At 38.0% G+C, this 18,540-nt stretch overlaps 2 protein-coding genes across 7 annotated transcripts; both read left to right on the top strand.

Annotated features, from left to right (window-relative positions):
• Positions 1-3,872: 3,872 nt before the first annotated feature.
• On the top strand, positions 3,873-12,579 carry LOC109054042 (zinc finger protein 652-like). Of its 3 annotated transcripts, XM_042726972.1 has the most exons (7): positions 3,873-4,012; positions 4,438-4,680; positions 4,780-5,648; positions 6,671-6,818; positions 7,752-7,867; positions 9,571-9,715; positions 11,297-12,579. In XM_042726972.1, the coding sequence occupies exons 2-7, from the start codon at positions 4,629-4,631 to the stop codon at positions 11,875-11,877; spliced, it is 1,911 nt and encodes a 636-aa protein (XP_042582906.1). In that variant the 5' UTR covers positions 3,873-4,012; positions 4,438-4,628; the 3' UTR covers positions 11,878-12,579. The 3 variants fall into 3 exon arrangements, with proteins under 3 accessions (XP_042582906.1, XP_042582901.1, XP_042582903.1); XM_042726967.1 differs by having other exon boundaries at positions 4,438-5,648; XM_042726969.1 differs by having other exon boundaries at positions 3,935-4,075; positions 4,438-5,648.
• LOC109057067 (probable phosphatase phospho1) lies at positions 3,878-18,221 on the top strand. Of its 4 annotated transcripts, XM_042726984.1 has the most exons (4): positions 3,878-4,012; positions 15,168-15,398; positions 15,742-15,821; positions 16,556-18,221. In XM_042726984.1, exon 4 carries the CDS (start codon positions 16,623-16,625, stop codon positions 17,475-17,477), a length of 855 nt encoding a protein of 284 aa, XP_042582918.1. In that variant the 5' UTR covers positions 3,878-4,012; positions 15,168-15,398; positions 15,742-15,821; positions 16,556-16,622; the 3' UTR covers positions 17,478-18,221. The 4 variants fall into 4 exon arrangements, with proteins under 4 accessions (XP_042582918.1, XP_018929812.1, XP_018929818.1 ...); XM_019074267.2 differs by lacking the exon at positions 15,742-15,821; XM_019074273.2 differs by lacking the exon at positions 15,742-15,821 and having other exon boundaries at positions 16,520-18,221.
• The last annotated feature ends 319 nt before the right edge of the window (positions 18,222-18,540 follow it).

The raw sequence follows: 18,540 nt of genomic DNA, 5'->3' as shown, positions 1-18,540 counted from the left end.
ATAATACAAAATCCTACACAAACCTATTTTTCTATTTTTGTCTGCAAAAACAATCATTCACCTGTTTCATGAAGAAACAACTCTTATGAGAGGCGAGTAATATATATATATATATATATATATATATATATATATATATATATATATATATATATATATATATATATATATATATATATGATTCGCTGAAATCAAAACAGGGATGATAATAGGTGAGCGCCAGCCAATGAGATTGTCGTTTGCGCATTAGTTTTGCCTAATACAGGAAAACCTGGCAGGTCTTAAAAGCTGAAAAATTCCAAAGGAACTCTGTTATTTTGAAAGGAAAATACAACAGAGAATATCGTTTACATGTAGCAAATCAATTCTGCATGTATGTAATACTCTCTCGCTCTCACCAAAGCGATGGCGAGTCGAGCGCTGTGACACTAGAGTTTACGGTTCGTCAAACACAGGTGCACTGCGCACCCATTCAGATGAACTGAGAAATAGCACAGATCGCTTGACGGAGAGTGAAACTATATATCTGTGCTAAACTTATACTTAGCCTCCAACTCACACACTGGCGAGTAAAATCTGAGAATGTATTAGCCATTGGCTAATATTAGACATCATTTAGTCGCCCAGAGTGAAGATTTAGTCACATAGGCGAGGGATTTACTCGCAGTGTTGAGGGTTGTATGAGCTTGCAATTGATTGTAAGAATTTGGTGGCGTTTAATCAGACTCGTACTTCACCAGAGAGAAATTTCACTGGAAGTTTGAGTTATGAGGTTTTGATTAAAGGTCAAAACTGAGTTTAAAAATGGAAACATGCATGGATGAACTGTTCACCAAAAGTTCAACAACATGCATTTAGAAAATAAATGGGGTGAATTGACTTTTCAAGCCAGCGTCAGTTATTCATCAAAAAGACTCGCCAGTTCATAAGTTAAAGGTTTGAATTTGACCAGTTGAATATATTTATTACATATAATTTTTTTTTTTTTTTTTTTTTTTTTTAATAAATGAATGTGGTGATATCTGCCTTAAAGTGACAGTTCAAATCACCTTCATGTTGTTCAAACCTGTGTGACTGTTCAGTTTTTTCTTCTGTGGCACATAAAATAACTTATTTAAAAAAAAAAATCAATGAATCAATGAAAATCAATGGGGTCCTAAACAACATTTGACATTATACGTTTCATTTTATGTACAAAAATAGTAAAAATAGTTTAGCATGACATGAATTTGATTAATTGATGACAGAATTAATTTTTTTTTTCCTGAACTATCGTTTTAATGTGTTGTAAAGTAGGCTTATCTGTCCTAAAGGTGAACTGTAAGCTTTACGTTGAAATGTTATGCCCTTCACATTTTTGTTTTAACTGGCCTAACTGTTTCTTTTTTCGCTTTTCATCATTCAAACGCTGCGTCTGTATATATATATATATATATATATGTATGCGTACGCTGTGTCAGACATCTTTTCCTGCTGCCGCGGTATAGAATGAACTCACTTTCTTTTCTAGATGTTCGCGCACAACTTGATGAGCCAAAAGGGTTTGTGATCTTTCTCAATCCAAAATTGAATATTTGCATCTGTGCAGCTCTCAGGTCTCCAGTAGTTTGTAAGATGCATTTTCCAAAGTGAAATTCTTTGATGAATTGTAGGTATACTCTCCCACCATGGCTTAAAGAGGTGGGTCAATGTGAGTCACGCTGTTGGTCTCTTCACAGATGTGGCATGCATCACAGATTAGACGGTAGTTTTCTTGGTAGTCACAAGGCTTTAGATTTTATCATGCGACGCATGTTGTGCACAGTCAGTGTTTGTACAGTGCAGGTTCTGTTGAGCTATGTATATTTCACAGAAACATTTGTTCAGCTCACGCAGACAATGTCTGGCACACATACACTATAACAGAAATGAGGTGTTCACAGAGAGCCAGGAAGTCAAGGTTGAGGCCGTTAACAGTAGAGCGCAAAAACAGAGCTATTTTTCCTGTTTGTGGCTGCCGTTTACTTTTTGTTTAGGTGGTGTTGTTTTAGATTGTGATGAGTCAGCATGTAATGTGGGGTCTTGTGTTTTGATTTTGGTGAATTAACAGGGTCACTCCGATATCTGATCTCTTAGTCTATTGGCACAAATTGGCATATGAAGGAGTCATTGATTTGGGGAAGATTATTCCTTGAGCGCACACACTCCGTCCCCACACCCATTTCAAATCACTCAGACTGAAACATGTGGTCTCCTTTTGGTTCATGAGTGTGTAACTGTCTGAATTTTCAGTTGAATCAGTCCCTCTGTTGAGTGAATGCCATACAGATCAAGGTCAAATGGCTCAAACAGTTAGATGAGTGAATGTAATTATTTTTTGTGCATTTGTCTTGTTTTTTTTGTTTGTCATTTGTTCACGTTTTGTTTAATTATTGGCAGAAGTAATATTTATTTATATGTTTTTATGATCATATATTTACAAATTGATAATTTTTAATTGATAATTAATGTATATATAATTTAATATAGGGGTTTGTTTAAATCACTAGCAAGAACCATTATTAAAAATATATAATTAATATATGATCTCTCTCTCTCTCTATCTCTCTCTCTTTATATATATATATATATATATATTATATATATATATATATATATATATATATAGATAGATATATATAGATAGATATATATAGATATATATAGATATATAGATATATATAGATATATAGATATATAGGTTTGTTGATATATAGAGATATAGATATAGATATATAGATATAGATAGATATATAGATATATATAGATATATAGATATATAGATATACAGATATATAGATACTATTACTATATTTGCTTTTTGCTTGGTTCCTCTTAAGTCCGCCTTGTATTTTTTAATAATTAAGAATATTGTTATTTTATGCAGTAATAACATATTTCTTTCCTAAAATATTCACTGTCACGTGCCCTCGTTATGCACTACTGCACAAGAAAGAGAAGCATAAAAATGCTTGTGTGCTCTTAAGTATTTGTCTAACTGTTGGATTGCAATATATGACTGGAATTTAAAGTTCACAATAATTGCAGTTAAACATTCATGATCAGATCAAATAATCACTACAGGCCTACTTGGCAAATAAACAACACCCCAGCAACCACATTGCAACACTTCAGCTGGCAACTTCAGCACGGATGAGTTGCTTGTTGTGACATGTTGTAGTAATGGAGTGTGTGAGATTACCCCACATTTGTCAGTATTAAAAAAAATATGTACAGAATATGAAAATATGTGAGGTTTTCTTCCCCATTGTGTCAGTGTGTTTTCTGTACTTAACTTCTTGTGGTTTAATTTTGAGCTGCTCACACACACTTACGCTGAGAAATGAAACGCTTGCGGTTTGGTGTGTGTATCTGATTAGTAGTGAGATTCAAGATGTCTACACCTTAACCAGGCTGCAGTTTCGTTTCTTTCTTTTTCCCTCTCTTATTCTCTTGCTTTCTCTCTCTCTCTCTCTCACACACACTCACACACATAAAGGATGTATGGCACCTGATTTGAAGACCAGAAGGTTTTACCAGGTAACAGTCATTGTGATGTCTATAATTGTAGAGGTGTTGTTATACTGCTTGTTATAAAGCACTATTGTACTCATTCTTCAATATCTGTGTTTGATGACACACTGCTCTTGTTTCAATGGTACTTGTGGTTCATTTACCTGCTTTGATGTACTGAATTAAATATGACATCTTAGTTGACTCCTTGATATAATTGCTTTCAGTTGTCTTTCGAAACATTTCACATTGTTTCATGCTCTCTTTCAGGTAGCACCTGGCTGCAGGGTGCTGATTCGGAGCAGCTGGTAATGACTGCGAGATCTAAGCACTGAGTTCAACGGCGCGGAGACGCCGTCACATCACTGACAGAAAGGCTTTGTGGCTGAATCAGCAGAGATTGCAGATGAGGGGCCGTTATTGTCTTTTCGAGTGAAACCGAGATGCTGTTGAGAGACTGAAGTTTGGATTTAAAGTCAAGGTGAGTTTCATTTGGAGCAGGATGAGAAATGTGCGAGTAGTTGCACAGTGAGACGGATTTCATGTGAGTACTTTGAGGTGAAACATTTTAAGACTACATGAGTTGGGGAAATGTTTGCTGTGCTTGTTTTTACAATTTGGAGACAAAAAATTATAATTATATATCAACATGACCATTAAAAAAAAATCCTATAGATATATTACACTGGATCATGAGCTGCTCGTGTGTAAAATAAGTTCTGCGTTTGACTCTGAAACATGCATGCATTCATTCAGTTAAATCACAGTCTTTTGTAATCTGATAATCACACTTAGCCATATCGTGAGTTATCATGCAGCCCTAAATTTTTCATCTTACTCATATTCTTCATCTTCCTGTCTCACTTTTCTCATTTCCTTTCTTTCTCTTTCATGCCCTTGTGAAAGTAATGGAGGCTCGGTTTGGGCTAGGCTAAAGCGTCCCTCCTTATCTCTCCTCCTTTACGCTCTCTTGCCCTCCTCTCATTCATTCGAGAGGAGGGGTACATTGCCTCCTGTATCGCCCTTGACAGGAAACAGTGGTTCTTCTCAAACATAAAGAAGGAAACACTCCAGTCTAACTGAGCGATCGGCTGCTGATGAAGTCCTGCCAGACACTGAAGGAGGAGGTGTCCGGCCCAGAGACGATGTCTCAAGAGGAGGAGCAAATGACTCAGTCCTCCCAAACATACTTCCACAACACCTCTGCTCCTGATGCAAAGCCGTTCAAGCGAGAAGCTGCGGCCCAACCGTACTCGGTGGTCATTGACAACACGATGGCTACAAGACCGGAGTCGCAGATGCCCTCAGACCTAAATCCCCATTCTGCCCCGACTCAACCGTTTTACCGGGAAGGGGGCGGCGCGGCTGCGACAAAGAGCGGAAATGGAGGGATGTCGGAAGATTCTGAAGCTGAAGCTGAAGAGGGAGGCGGGGCGGAGGACGAATTCAAACGGGGACAGATCATCGTAGAAGTCAACCTCAATAACCAGACCCTGCATGTGTCCAAAGGAGATGACGCAGCAAATGCAAACACTGCCGGAGATGACAAGAGCAATAGTGAGGATGAGGAAGAAGAAGATGAGGAGGAAGAGGACGAGGAGGAGGAAGAAGAAGAAGATGACAGTGTTGAAGATGACTACAGTGCTGAGGAGGATCTGGAAGAGGAGGAAGAGGAAAACAACAGTCGGCGAACGAGAGCGCGGCGGGCGCACAGGGGTCAAGTGGCTGCTTCGCCGCTGCGAAAGAGTCACCGCGTAACCGCTTCATCAACTGGAAGCGTAACCACAGCAAGCGCCGGCGTTACGACTAGGGGGAGGAGGAAGAATGCAGAGGGCCCGCCCCAGAAGCGTAGACATGGCAAGGAGGCCAAAAGCTCCACCTCCTCCACGTCAGGAGTGACAGTCGCTGGAGGAGGAGGAGCCAAGGGAGAGGGTGAGGAGAAAGAGACGCTAGCGTGTGAAAAATGTCCACGTGTGTTCAACACCCGCTGGTACCTGGAGAAGCACATGAATGTGACGCACAGGCGCATGCAGATCTGCGACAAGTGCGGCAAGAAGTTTGTGCTGGAGAGTGAACTGGCTCTTCACCAGCAGACAGACTGTGAGAAGAACATCCAGGTGAGAGCATCTTCCCAAACTTGTATCGAAAAGCCACATGTTTAGGAAATTATGAGTATTGTTAATAGACATTAGTCCAAGCAGAGGCCTTATTTAATGTGACTCAATTGGAAATGAGATTGGATGTTGCACCAATTTTTGTTTGATTGAGTGTTATCACCCCAAGAATACAATAAAAAAGTTTGTTTTCTAGTTGTAAAAATATTTCACAATATTAAACTTTTTGTAGTAATTTTGGCCAAATAATTGTAGCCATGGTGAGCATAAGACTCTTCTTTTAAAAGCATTAAAAAATCTTACCAACCCCAAACTTTTAAATAGTAGTGTATGTGCAACACAAAAATATGATACTGAATTAACATTGTCTAAAGCTAAAGTTGTAAAAGTGTGACTTTGTTCTTCAGTAATGAATATTGTAATTAGGGATGCACTGTTATTTAAATTCGGGCTTACACCAATAATGGTTTTCATGTTATGGCTAATAAATTACCAATATTTAAATTGTGTAAAGTAAAAATTAATTCAGATAGCACTATTCTAGTCACATGCTTCACAGTATATAAAAAAACAAAGTAGTAGATTGTTCCTCTGTTGTTAGTCACTTTGGATAAAATCATCTGCTAAATGCATATGTAGATTTAAAATAATACAACATCACGAAGATGGATATTAATTTTTAAAATTATTTTTCATATTGATTTGCTAAGGATTACATTTAATGGTGTTATTATTATTAAATAATTAGTGTTTTCAGTGGCACAGATATTTTTAAACAGGAGAAATTAACATGTGCAATTAAATGACCAATGTCAGCCAACTGAGATAAATTCTCAAATAAATTGATAACTGAAGTATTAATATCAGATCTGATTTGAAATATGAAGTGCATTAAAAGTTAGGAATGTGTTAATATCAGTCCTGACCAGCAGAGGGAGACTTCATTCATGACTCTGAGTAGATATACCACTAAATATAGTGTTCTTGCACTGTATAACAGTGTGTCTCTGTTTTTTGTGTCTCAGTGTGTGTCATGTAATAAGTCCTTTAAGAAACTGTGGTCCCTCCACGAGCATATTAAGATTGTCCATGGCTTTGCTGAGAAGAAATTTGCCTGTGAGATTTGTGAGAAGAAATTCTACACCATGGCCCATGTCCGTAAGCACATGGTCGGTATGTACAGTAAATGTGCACACAGACACACTTCAGCACTGCCCGAGTGAACACTTGCATCTTCAATATCAAGATATATTATTAAAGGGGTCATATGATGTTGCAAAAAAGAACATTATTTTGTGTATTTGGTGTAATGCAATGTTTTTATGCGGTTTAAGGTACAAAAAACACATTATTTTCCACAAACTGTACATTATTGTTTCTCGTATATGCCACGCCTTTCTGAAACAAATCGAAAACCCATTAGAAACAAGCCATTTGTTGCATCCAGTGGGAACATAACTGATTAAAATGACTTATACTGTATTTTTACGGGTTGCGTTGCATTGCATATTGGGCCGCATAAACATAAAACCATGATTGTGATTGGAGAAATGACAGACAACAAGTGCTACTCTACACTGCTTAAAACTAGCGTTTTGAATCATCAGCGGCAAATTCTTTAAATATGAAAATGTACTTACAGGTTGTGAGTCAGAAACGTCAGACTGTCCTTGCAAAGTAGGAATTGCCCCACTTTATAGAAACAACCTTTGTGCACAGCCTTCCCTTGTTCAGTAAACAGTCCTCCGTAAAATGCGCTGCACACATCTGAATATTTGGGTTGAACTGTTCTGGAACAGTGTTGTAAATACAACTTAACCATTGATTTCTAGTTTTGTCCTCTTTTGGAAGACCAAACAAAGTAGTTTCACTTTCACAATGAAACACACAGTGTCTCCACGACATGACGGCAGCAGCAACAATACTAAGAGACTTTAGTCTTTGCAACTTTAGGGATCTCATCTGTGCATGAACAGCTTGTAACACTCCAAAGAGAAAGGAAAACTTGAAATTGCATCCTGTGACCCCTTTAAATGTCTATACAGTAACAAAATACATATTAAACATTTGTATGCCCAATACAATAGGTCTTCTGTCTGTCTCTAGCTCACACAAAGGACATGCCCTTTACCTGTGAAACCTGTGGAAAGTCTTTTAAGCGCAGCATGTCACTGAAAGTGCATTCACTGCAGCATTCGGGAGAGAAGCCCTTCCGTTGTGAGGTATGAACACATTATATGACAGACACAATTCGTAAGTCTGATATTGTGACTGAGAGAAGTTTAAAAAATCCATAAAATACAATGCAAATACATAAAATCATGCATTTGGGATGTGTTAATGTTAAAAGACATACAAGTCCATAGACCGATTGAGTGACTTGCTTATCCTAGAAAACCATAAATTACTAAATTATCAATAAAAAAAAATGATTATACAAGGTAAAAGATATAATACTGGTTACAAGGTTGGTACAGGTTGAATCCTTGCTTAATGTCCATTGTATAGTCTGTGTCCTGAACCAACACCAGTTACAAACCACCACACCACACAAACCCTTTTCCTGCTCTAGAAAGTCCTCCTTTCCCTTAAATAGGTGCATGATGCTCAGACATAAGCATATGCACCATGGTTTCCCCAATTTGAACCCCCATTTATTTGTGTGTTTGACTGTTTTCTGTAGATTTAAACATCAGTGACTCTTTATTAATGTGTCATTTGAAAACTCTAAAATACATTCCCAAAATGTAATAGTCTTAAGCAAGCAATATTAAAATGCTAATTATATTCATAAATGTGTGCGTTTCAAGTCTGTCTATATTTACAGCTTTAATTTGTTTTTGGCAAATGCAGTAAAATGCCGCATCCACAGCACGATGTTGACATACACAAACAACACTGTATTTCTTTATATTTGAATAAGAGAGTGAATATAGATTTGCTTATTGCTGTTAATAGCATTTTGTTTGTTACATGTGTTTACTGATTTCTTTTGGCTCGTTTATGTAAGTGCTGTTTGTCAGCCTGTGACAAGAGCTCTGTGTGTTTGTGTGTAAATACACAACAGAAAATGCATTTATTATTTTAAGCAAGCTTTTTCCTTTTAGCATGGAAATATCAGTTATTTCAGTTTGAATTACTCTATTTGCACTAATTTATTTCTGTCTTCTTGACACGGTTCTAACCAATGTTAGGATGGAAAACTCTTCGTTAACATCCCCATGTATTTCAGTGGCGCTTTAGCTGATTGAATACACAAAATACACAGCTAAGGTTATCAGTGGAAAATGATGAATTTTAGAGCCAGATTCTTTGAATACATTTTCTGTTGTAGTTAAAGCAAAATGGACAAAATATAGACTAAATTTAAAGAACTAATTTTATGTGCTTTAATTTTAAAATGTTTTTCTTCAAACAATGTAACATGTTGCTGTTTAGTTTACATTTATGGCACCCTCTTGTAGACTTGATTTAAAAATCCACAAAAATGGTTAAGTAAAAAAAGTTTCTCTGCCCTGTGGACAGCCCTAGTGTGGCTGGACGAACTACTTGTCAGAGGAATCTTGTCTCATCACTATTAGGATCAGTGTCAGAGTCTGTTTGCTCCATGCAGATTCATTTAGAATCTTTATTAATGTATTCTCTTTTGGTTTTTCTTTGAAATGCATTGGGGGTTCACACATCGTGAGGGTGGTCAGGGTGGGGCTCATTGGTTCCACTTAAGGGTGCAGTGTGAGAGAGTCTGAACGAGTGGGATTGGCCTGATTCCTATAAATAGTATGTCAATGACAGGCTTATGAACCGTAATGACAGGTTATTATGGTCATATTACAAAGTTGGGATTGCTTCAGTCTGGCCCTGATTTGAAGTGAGGCTGAAACAGCATCCACCCACACGCTGTCTATTTCTGTGTGTGTGTGTGCAGAACTGTGACGAGAGGTTCCAGTACAAATACCAGCTGCGGTCTCACATGAGCATTCATATAGGACACAAGCAGTTTATGTGCCAGTGGTGTGGCAAAGACTTCAACATGAAACAGTATTTCGACGAGCACATGAAGACACACACAGGTGAGCTGACCCATGGTCAATGAATAGACTCTCTTTTGTTATGTTTCACATATACTTGGAAGTTACTTTTACTATAAAAATTATTATTCTAATCTACAGTAGCCCCCAAAAAAACATTACACCAAGCAATTTTTTTTTAAAAAACATGCCACAATTATTTTTTTTTTTTTAATGATACAATTATTTGGGCAGAATGGCCACTCTATCTAAATGTCAGATTGAGTGAAGCAGGCCCATATTGCATATTTTTCAATTTAAATTAAAACTTAATTAATACAACGTTAATTACCTCCTCCCAAAAATGAAAATTCTCCCATCATTTACTCACCCTCATGCTGCCCCAAACATGTATGACTGACTTTCTTCTGTGGAACACAAAAATGATCCATCTTTGTGAGTCCATATAATGCAAGTGAATGGGTCCCTTAAATTTGACACTTTAAAAACTACACAAAATGAACACAGCGGTAATCCATACAACTCCAGCTGATGAATCAAAGTCTGCTGAAGTGAAATGTGTGTGCTTTGAGGTACCCATACACTTGCATTTAAATGGGCTCGCATCGGACAGATTTGGATTATTTTTCTAAATATTTTGGTTCGTTCCATAGATGAAAGAAAGTCATATACATCTGGCAGGTGGGTTGGTAATTGATGAGAGAATTTAGATTTTTGGGTCAATAATGTCTTAATCCATTTGCATTTAGGACTACAGGAAATTGAGGCTGGCCAGAAATATATATTCTGAAACCTAGACCAACACACACATTGAAAATTTATTGGACCATTAATTGTTTAATGTAACATCATGCACCCATTTAAATGGGCTCGCATCGGACAGATTTGGATTATTTTTCTAAATATTTTGGTTCGTTCCATAGATGAAAGAAAGTCATATACATCTGGCAGGTGGGTTGGTAATTGATGAGAGAATTTAGATTTTTGGGTCAATAATGTCTTAATCCATTTGCATTTAGGACTACAGGAAATTGAGGCTGGCCAGAAATATATATTCTGAAACCTAGACCAACACACACATTGAAAATTTATTGGACCATTAATTGTTTAATGTAACATCATGCACCCATTTAGCACCACTAAATTAAAATATGGTTATTGTAAATGTGTTTTTTGTATCAATAAAAATCAATTGTAAAATATTTTAAAATGTATATTTTATGCTAAAAAAAAATCATACTACAAGAGTAGAACAGTTTAATTCAAACAGGTTAATTTGTTTATTTAGTCTAAAGTCTAAAGACTTGAAACTTAAAAAAAGTCAGTCTTGTGTTCATTAATTCAGATTATTCTGAATCAGATCAGTTTATTGAATAATTCTAGAAGTGTATTGGTTGTTCTGTATGTGTACGAGTCTTCTTGATGTTTTCTGTATCCTCCAGTTGGTCCTTCAAGTCTGCCCTTGTAGTGGACACATTTAAACTCTCGTGGTTAAACACTCCCAGATGTTCTCTATAATAACATCAGACACTACGTTTAAGTCAAGCTGCCCTTGTAGCTTTATTGCCAGTGAAGGAAACAAGATCTAATATTTTTCTCTCCCATCCTTCTGCTTCTCTTCAGGTGAAAAACCATTCATCTGTGAGATCTGTGGGAAGAGTTTTACCAGTCGGCCCAATATGAAGCGGCACCGACGCACGCACACAGGGGAAAAGCCATACCCTTGTGAAATCTGCGGCCAGCGTTTCCGCTTTTCAAACATGCTCAAGGCACACCGAGAGAAGTGCTTCCGGGTCACTAGCCCGGTGACCCTTCAGCCTGCCAGCATGGCACTTCCCATTCACCTTACTGGCCACACGCCTTCTTCAAGCCACATGCCTAGCCCAACCCAGCCCACTCAGTCAACGCCTCTGGGCCCCGTAATGATCAGTCCCACCGCGGGGGGGCCCCTACCACAACGGGCGGTCCCTGCGCATGGCTTCTCTCATTTACACATGCAGACGCTGCCTTCACAACATCACCCCGCACACACTCCTGTCCATCACACAGGACACGCCCCCATGATGAGCCACACCCCTCAGCAAATCTCAGTGCAGCCTTCTGTCCTGCCCCCTCCCCCCGCCCTGTTCAAGAGCGAGCCAATAAACCACTGCGCGCACGAGGACTCGTACCTGCGACAGGGCGCCGCTCCGCAACACCACTGAAACACACTCTCTCATACACAAACTCACTAATGTGAAAGCAGGTGCTCGCTGGAGAGCAGAGCAGAACAGACGAACGGCATTCATCTAATTCTCACATGAATGGGGAAGCTGGAACTCAGTGAAATGCAATGAAATGTTTATATGTGTGTGAGTGTGTGTGTGTGATACAAAACTGATACTACAAACCAAGTTGCCACTAGCACTCGTGACCAAACAGGATTGTTTTAGACAGCTGATCTCTGTGACCTGATCTCAAGAACACAAGTGCAAACTTCCTCAAGCATTACTCCGATTCACTTCACCTCGCTTAAAACTCTATCACAGCAATCAAACTGATGGGCCGTTGGGATTTCAATGGCACAAACATGTTTCTCTCTCTCTCTCGAACTCTTTATTTACTCAGCTGCTGTTGCAAAGGTTCTACGGGTTCAATCATTCACAGGTTAAAGGTCTAGATTTCAAAAAATGCAGTGTAACCTCCTTAGAAATGCAGGTCTTCCCAACAACAGAAAATATTCCTGTTCTACATAATGAATCATATACAAGTCATCACACAAGACATAGTATAGAGCACTTAAGCAGTAAACTCAGTGTAGTCTATATGACTGAAACGTTTCTGTTGCCTGATTGTGGTTGTCAGTGATTTTATTCAAATATTGGAGGGTTTTTTCTTATATATATATATATATATATATATATATATATATATATATATATATATAAAATAAAAACATTATTCTTACTGGGTAATGCCTGTAGCTCTCCGACGTGTTCAGTCGGAGGTTGAGACTGTTAAGGAAGACCAATGCTGTGATGTGTCATAGGAAGACTGCAACTAAAGGGGAAAAAAAGATGATTCATTCGTTTTACTGTAAGTTCTATACAACTTAACTCGCTTAACCAATATTTTATTTGTGTAAAGTAGATAAACATGCTCTGTGAGACTTTTTAAAAAGGAAATCAGATTTCTATGCTGAATTGAGATGCGTGCTTGTGAGAGTCTGTGTGTTGGGTTGGAAGATGAAGAAAGGGTTTGTTTCTAATCATGTATTCAACCGAATGTAGGAGTGGAGAGGTGTGTGTGTGTGTGTGTGTGTGTGTGTGTGTGTGTGTGTGTGTGTGTGTGTGTGTGTGTGTGTGTGTGTGTGTGTATGTGTCTTTGACTGGTCTTATGCCTGTGGTGCTGGTATCAAAAGCTGCTTTTTAGTTGCTCTCTCTTTTCCTGGTACATGATTCTTTGTCATGCAGATGATTAGTGAGTGAGTGAGTGAGTGAGTGTTAAAATGATTGCTTAGGTGTTTGATAGTGTGATGTTAGGAGCAGCACAGATAAAGTGATTGAAAGTCTTGAGTCAATCAGACTCTGCTGATTGATTGATTGTGAATTATTTTTATTCTCTCTCATTAGACAAAGGCATCTGTCCTCTGCACTTTACTGCCATGTAAGAGGTTTGCGCAACTGACAGAATTGTGTATTGTGTGTCTGACATGTGAAAGATGGCTGGCTGTTGGAAAATGGGGAGAATCACTTGGGATTTGGTTGGGATCCTTTGTTGTATGTCAGAGAACTCTAGTTTGTCCTGTAAGAAACCCCGCCCTCCTCACCTGAGAAGCACTCTTATTGGTTTAGGTGGGCGTCAGTCATGTGCTGTTTTTTTTTTAACTCAAAGTGTTTTGGGCTACTTGTCTGATTCTCTCCATTCTCCATCAGTTGATGGAATGCACTTTCTAATAAAACCTTGCTAGATAAGAAAAATAAGCAGACCATATTAATAATTATTCTTGTGAGGTGTTTTTAATCAAATCTCTTCTCATCCTCTCTATCCTCTCAACTTTGTGCAGGTTTTTTTTTTTTTTTTTTTTTTTTTTTTTTTTTTTTTTTAAGCATTGTGTCTGGTACAGAAGCATCTGACCTTCACTGAGTTCTGTTTTGTATTGGTTTCCTGTTTTTTGGAACATGATGGACTTGCATTTACATTGGGCCTTTTTTATATTGTTCATTTAACACTTTCTGCTAACTTTAAAGAAGTAAAAAATGAATTAGCCACAAGCACAACTCACTTGTCTGAATTTGTCTCTGTGTACATTGTAATTGTGTTTGGGGGAGACTGTAAGCAGTATATATAAGTGGGACATTTTTAATGACTAAAGTGCCTTTTTCATGAGTTTGACCTCAATCTCTTAATACCTTTGGCCTTGTTTAGTAAAGATTAGATAAAGTTATATGCAAGTTGCTTTGGTTTTAGTCTTGCACTGATTTTATTTTATTTTTTTAAGACTAGCACTTTTGAATGTGAAACTTTTTTTTTTATATAAAAAGGTTAGCTTCATAATATATAAATCAATATACTCTAGTGTGTGTGTGTGTGTCCACAAAGATGCAATATCCAAATTCGTCCTTGGGGAGGACATTTTTGGTCCCTATGTGGAAAACAGCTTATAAATCACAAAGAATTATTTATTTTAGTATTATTATTATTTTTTATTTATTTATTTTTTTAATCCAAAATAGCAGAATATTTTGTGTGAGGGTAAGGGTACAGTATATAAACCATTACACCTTTGGGATGTCCCCATAAAACATGTAAACCCAACGTGTGTGTGTGTGTGTGTGTTGAATGCAGAAGTAATACATCAGTTAAGCACGTGATTAGAGAGCCCTGAACTCACTGAACTCTGGTAATGAAAGTGAAACAGGACATTAGCATTCACTGTTTTTCTTCACAATGTCACAGATTTGATCTCGCCATCTGTGTAGAGCTACGGGCACAACTGCATTGCCTTATGCTCTCGGAAAAAATAATATTTTTTTCTGTTTTTCTCCTGTGCCCAACAGTTCATTTGAATGTAGAGTAGTCTATAGACTGACATGAACGCCGTGAAGTATCAAGACTTTCCTCTCTAGGAATGGTGATCATGACAAACCAGTTCCCTTTTCCATTCCTCCCTCAAACAGCCTTTTTTCTTTTTTTCTTTTTAGCAGGCTGTCATTAGCATTTCTCTACAGAAACAACTAAAGTACGGCATGTTCTTACAAGATTAAACAGTGACCCGGCGTCCAAACTGCACTCATCTTAGATTAAATTAGGCTATACCCACATTAAAATCCATTTAAAATTCTCAATTTTATTTTAGTCATAAAATATCAGAATGTTTGTTTGTTTGTTTGTTTGTTTGTTTGATCATTCTGCGCTTTAGCTGCACACTGTTTACAAACAGGCAGGCTACAGTTCGGCATTTGTTTACCTTTATTAAATTAATGGTGTTCTTTGTGTGTTTTAATTGTAAAAGCTCTGCGTCGGATCCCCTAGCTGTTAAAGGTCTGTAGAGAAGCGCGTCGCTGAGGTTCTCGGTGGGTTTGGATACAGTGATGGATGAGGGGCGGGGCTCGTCCGATGCGCGTCACTGTGGTTCCGTGAAGCAGGATCGGACCATAAATCTCCAGCACTTTTGAGAAGCCGGGCAGACGCAGAAAGCAGCGATCGGTAGTGATGAACATCTAAACTGGACGTCCGGCTCAAGGTAGTCTGCTGCTCTTTTACTTGACAATTCTTCTACTAATTTATATTCTGTCCTGTATGTCTGTTTATATGCTGTGGGCTTTATGGTGTCATCACCTTATACAGTACATAGCTACTATTTTTACACATAGTTTAAATTAATTTGCAATCTAATTATTTGCTAAACTTTAAAACAATACCTGGAGCTAAGTATTAAAACGCACGGAAAATCAGGTGCATCTGTTGCATCATCTGTACTGTAATGCATGTAAAGTGAAACCAAGGTCATAGAGACATGCTGCGTAACTGATTTTGATTATAATCCGAGACATAAATAATCACGCTGCCATCTACTTCTGTTACAGTCGGCTTTATCGTTTAACAGTACATTTTGTGAACGTTCACTGTTCACGAGACTGTTCTCGCTTGATGGAAAAATTTCTGAGTGAGTAGGCTATAGTTTGGTAAATGTAAATTTCTATGTGTTCTTCTGTGATATGTTGAGGTGAAAAGAGTTGCATCATCATAAGTATAGACACAGAAGTTAAAAACTCCTGCAACAAGGAGTGCGTGATGAGACGCATCTCAAATATACCATTTCATTCAGTTTTCCTTTTATATATGAGATTACCACTTAAACCCCCCAAAACTCAGACATTAAATCAATGCTTCATATAAATTTGAATATGTTAAATTCAAGGAAAGCACAACTATAAGGTATATTTATATATACCTTAAAATATTACTACATATTAAATGCATATTTATATTTTAACACTGTAAACTGTCAATATAAGATTACCTAACTTTTGTGACAATTCAAAAGTAAATGGCACAAATAGAAAATCAGTTTAAAACCACAGTGTAGACTCAGTTAATTCATTCATTCACGTGAATGCCAGATTTGTCAATACTTAAAATATTTGACCTTGTATCTGTATCTTGGGGGAAACTTTTTTTTTTTTTTTTAATAACTTTTTTTTTAAAAAATGGAAGGAGCATGCAGGAGATGCTATGCAATGACTCATAAGAATTTTATAAGACTTTGTAAATTTTCAATATTGCTCAATAATAGGGCTAATGTTTTTTTTCACAGCTGGGTTTTTCTTCTTCTTCTTCTTCTTCTTTTTTGTCTGCTTAAAGCTCTGGCATAACTGGAGTGCTCTTTTTCATTTGCAGTGGACTGAGCAAAAAGAGCAGAAGTCAGAGAAGAAAAAGACATCTGTGCTGTTCTTCGCTTCTATCCATGATGCGGGATTCTGTCTTCAACTGCTGCGTTTCCCCACCCCATCCTCCTAGAGGAGTGGAGGAGCACCACCAACAACACAGTAGCAGAGCTCAGGCTCCACCCCCTAACGACAGGCGTTTCCTTATATTCTTTGACTTTGATGAGACCCTGGTGGACGAGTGCAGCGATGACTCTATGGTAACTGTGGCGCCTGGTGGAGTCCTGCCCGGCTGGTTGAAGGACACCTACCGTTCCGGCCGCTACAATGAATACATGCAATGTGTGCTGGCCTACCTCTCCGAACAGGGCATCACACCGGCGGCTATTCGAGGCACAGTGGAGAAACTCCCTCCCTGCCCAGGCATCCCCACTTTGATGCATTTCCTGCTCTCCCAGCCATCAAGGGACTTTGAAGTCGTTTGCGTGTCAGACGCTAATACTGTCTTCATTGAGACGTGGCTGAAGCACCTGGGCTTCCTCCCGCTTTTTCTGCGTATTTTCACCAACCCAGCTCACTTTGATGATAATGGGCAGCTGCAGCTTCGCCCCTTCCACTCCCATGAGTGCCTGCGATGCCCGGCGAACATGTGCAAAGCAGTGGTGGTGAGGCAGTACGTGGCCCAGCGCGTGCGAGAGAGGAGCGGACGCCCGTACCAGAAGGTTTTGTATGTGGGTGATGGGGCCAATGACTTTTGCCCGTCACTCACACTGTCACCGGGTGATATAGCATTCCCACGCCGGGACTTTCCAATGCACAAACTGATCCAAGAGATGGAGGAAGCCAAACCTGGGGAGTTCAAGGCCAGTGTGGTGCCCTGGAACAGTGGAGAGGATGTCATCAACACCCTGAGGAAGATATTAGAGAGGCCCTAAATATATACATATACCTAAATGAGGCCTTAAAAATGTATAGAGCTTTCTTGAGTACATTCCAAGCCCTTTTGATTTTGCCATATATGTATCAATTGAAACTGCCAGGCTGTTAAGGGTATTTTATTAAGATGTGTTGTTGGTGCAGTTGAAATTAACCCCTCTATAAACTTACATTCAAATACACAGACACATCCATATGACAATTAATGCATATTGTATATGTGTTAGTGTGTATGATTGAGAATCTTAGACTTTTTTTTAAATCTGATTGCATTAACACTAACACTAGCCAGTAGAGTCTATCCCTAAATGCATTATTATTCTCATTATTATTTTTTACTATCATGATTAGGACCAATTTCTGTATTGTACTGTTATTCACACATAAATCTAAATATCTTATATTGTTCTTTTGTAGTTTTAAATATGCAAATCTAAGAGGTGCTATATAGGGTATTATTTATGTGAAAAATGTAAAGTGATTCACTAAAATGAGCATCTTATTAACGAGAAATAACTTCCAATGGTTAGTATTTGCAATTGAAATATTGTGTGTATTGTATGCTATGGTTTTTTTAATCAGTAAATTTGAACCCATCCTCTGTTGCCAGGATGTGCTGTGGTTTTTTAACCTGTGATTTTAAGCATTTGTGTTTGGTTGTGTGTTTGTTAAGTTTGTCATGTGAGTCTATGGATCTGTAGTATCTGATCCTCACCAGCATGGATATAAAGCCATTTACTCAACTCTGTGTCCAAGTATGTTTTGACCCCTCACCCCAGCACCTGTCATGTGTCTTACATGGTTTTCAGGATATCTACAGACACAATGAAATCAAACTCCAGAATCAGCTCAAGTCATGTTGACTTGCGTAGCACTTTACACAGTACATGTTGTTTTGTATAATCGGAATCTGACTAACACACAGAAAGCTTTGAGAAATATAGCTTTAACCGCTATAAAGAAAACAAATAAGATAAAAACTGGACTATTCATTATTCCAGAATTCAGCAGAATGTTTACATTCAGACATGAGGGAGATGATCACCCTTGTAATTTAATCAA

Source organism: Cyprinus carpio, chromosome A3 (assembly GCF_018340385.1).
Source record: "Cyprinus carpio isolate SPL01 chromosome A3, ASM1834038v1, whole genome shotgun sequence".
Classification (NCBI taxonomy): domain Eukaryota; kingdom Metazoa; phylum Chordata; class Actinopteri; order Cypriniformes; family Cyprinidae; genus Cyprinus; species Cyprinus carpio.
This window is presented reverse-complemented; position numbering and strand designations above follow the sequence as displayed.

Coding starts and splice junctions, on each gene's coding strand:
- LOC109057067 (XM_019074267.2), top strand. CDS start 16,623: ATGATGCGGGATTCTGTCTTCAACTGCTGCGTTTCCCCACCCCATCCT.
- LOC109054042 (XM_042726967.1), top strand. CDS start 4,629: ATGAAGTCCTGCCAGACACTGAAGGAGGAGGTGTCCGGCCCAGAGACG. Junction 5,649..6,670: donor ACTGTGAGAAGAACATCCAG/GTGAGAGCATCT, acceptor TTTGTGTCTCAG/TGTGTGTCATGTAATAAGTC. Junction 6,819..7,751: donor TGTCCGTAAGCACATGGTCG/GTATGTACAGTA, acceptor GTCTGTCTCTAG/CTCACACAAAGGACATGCCC.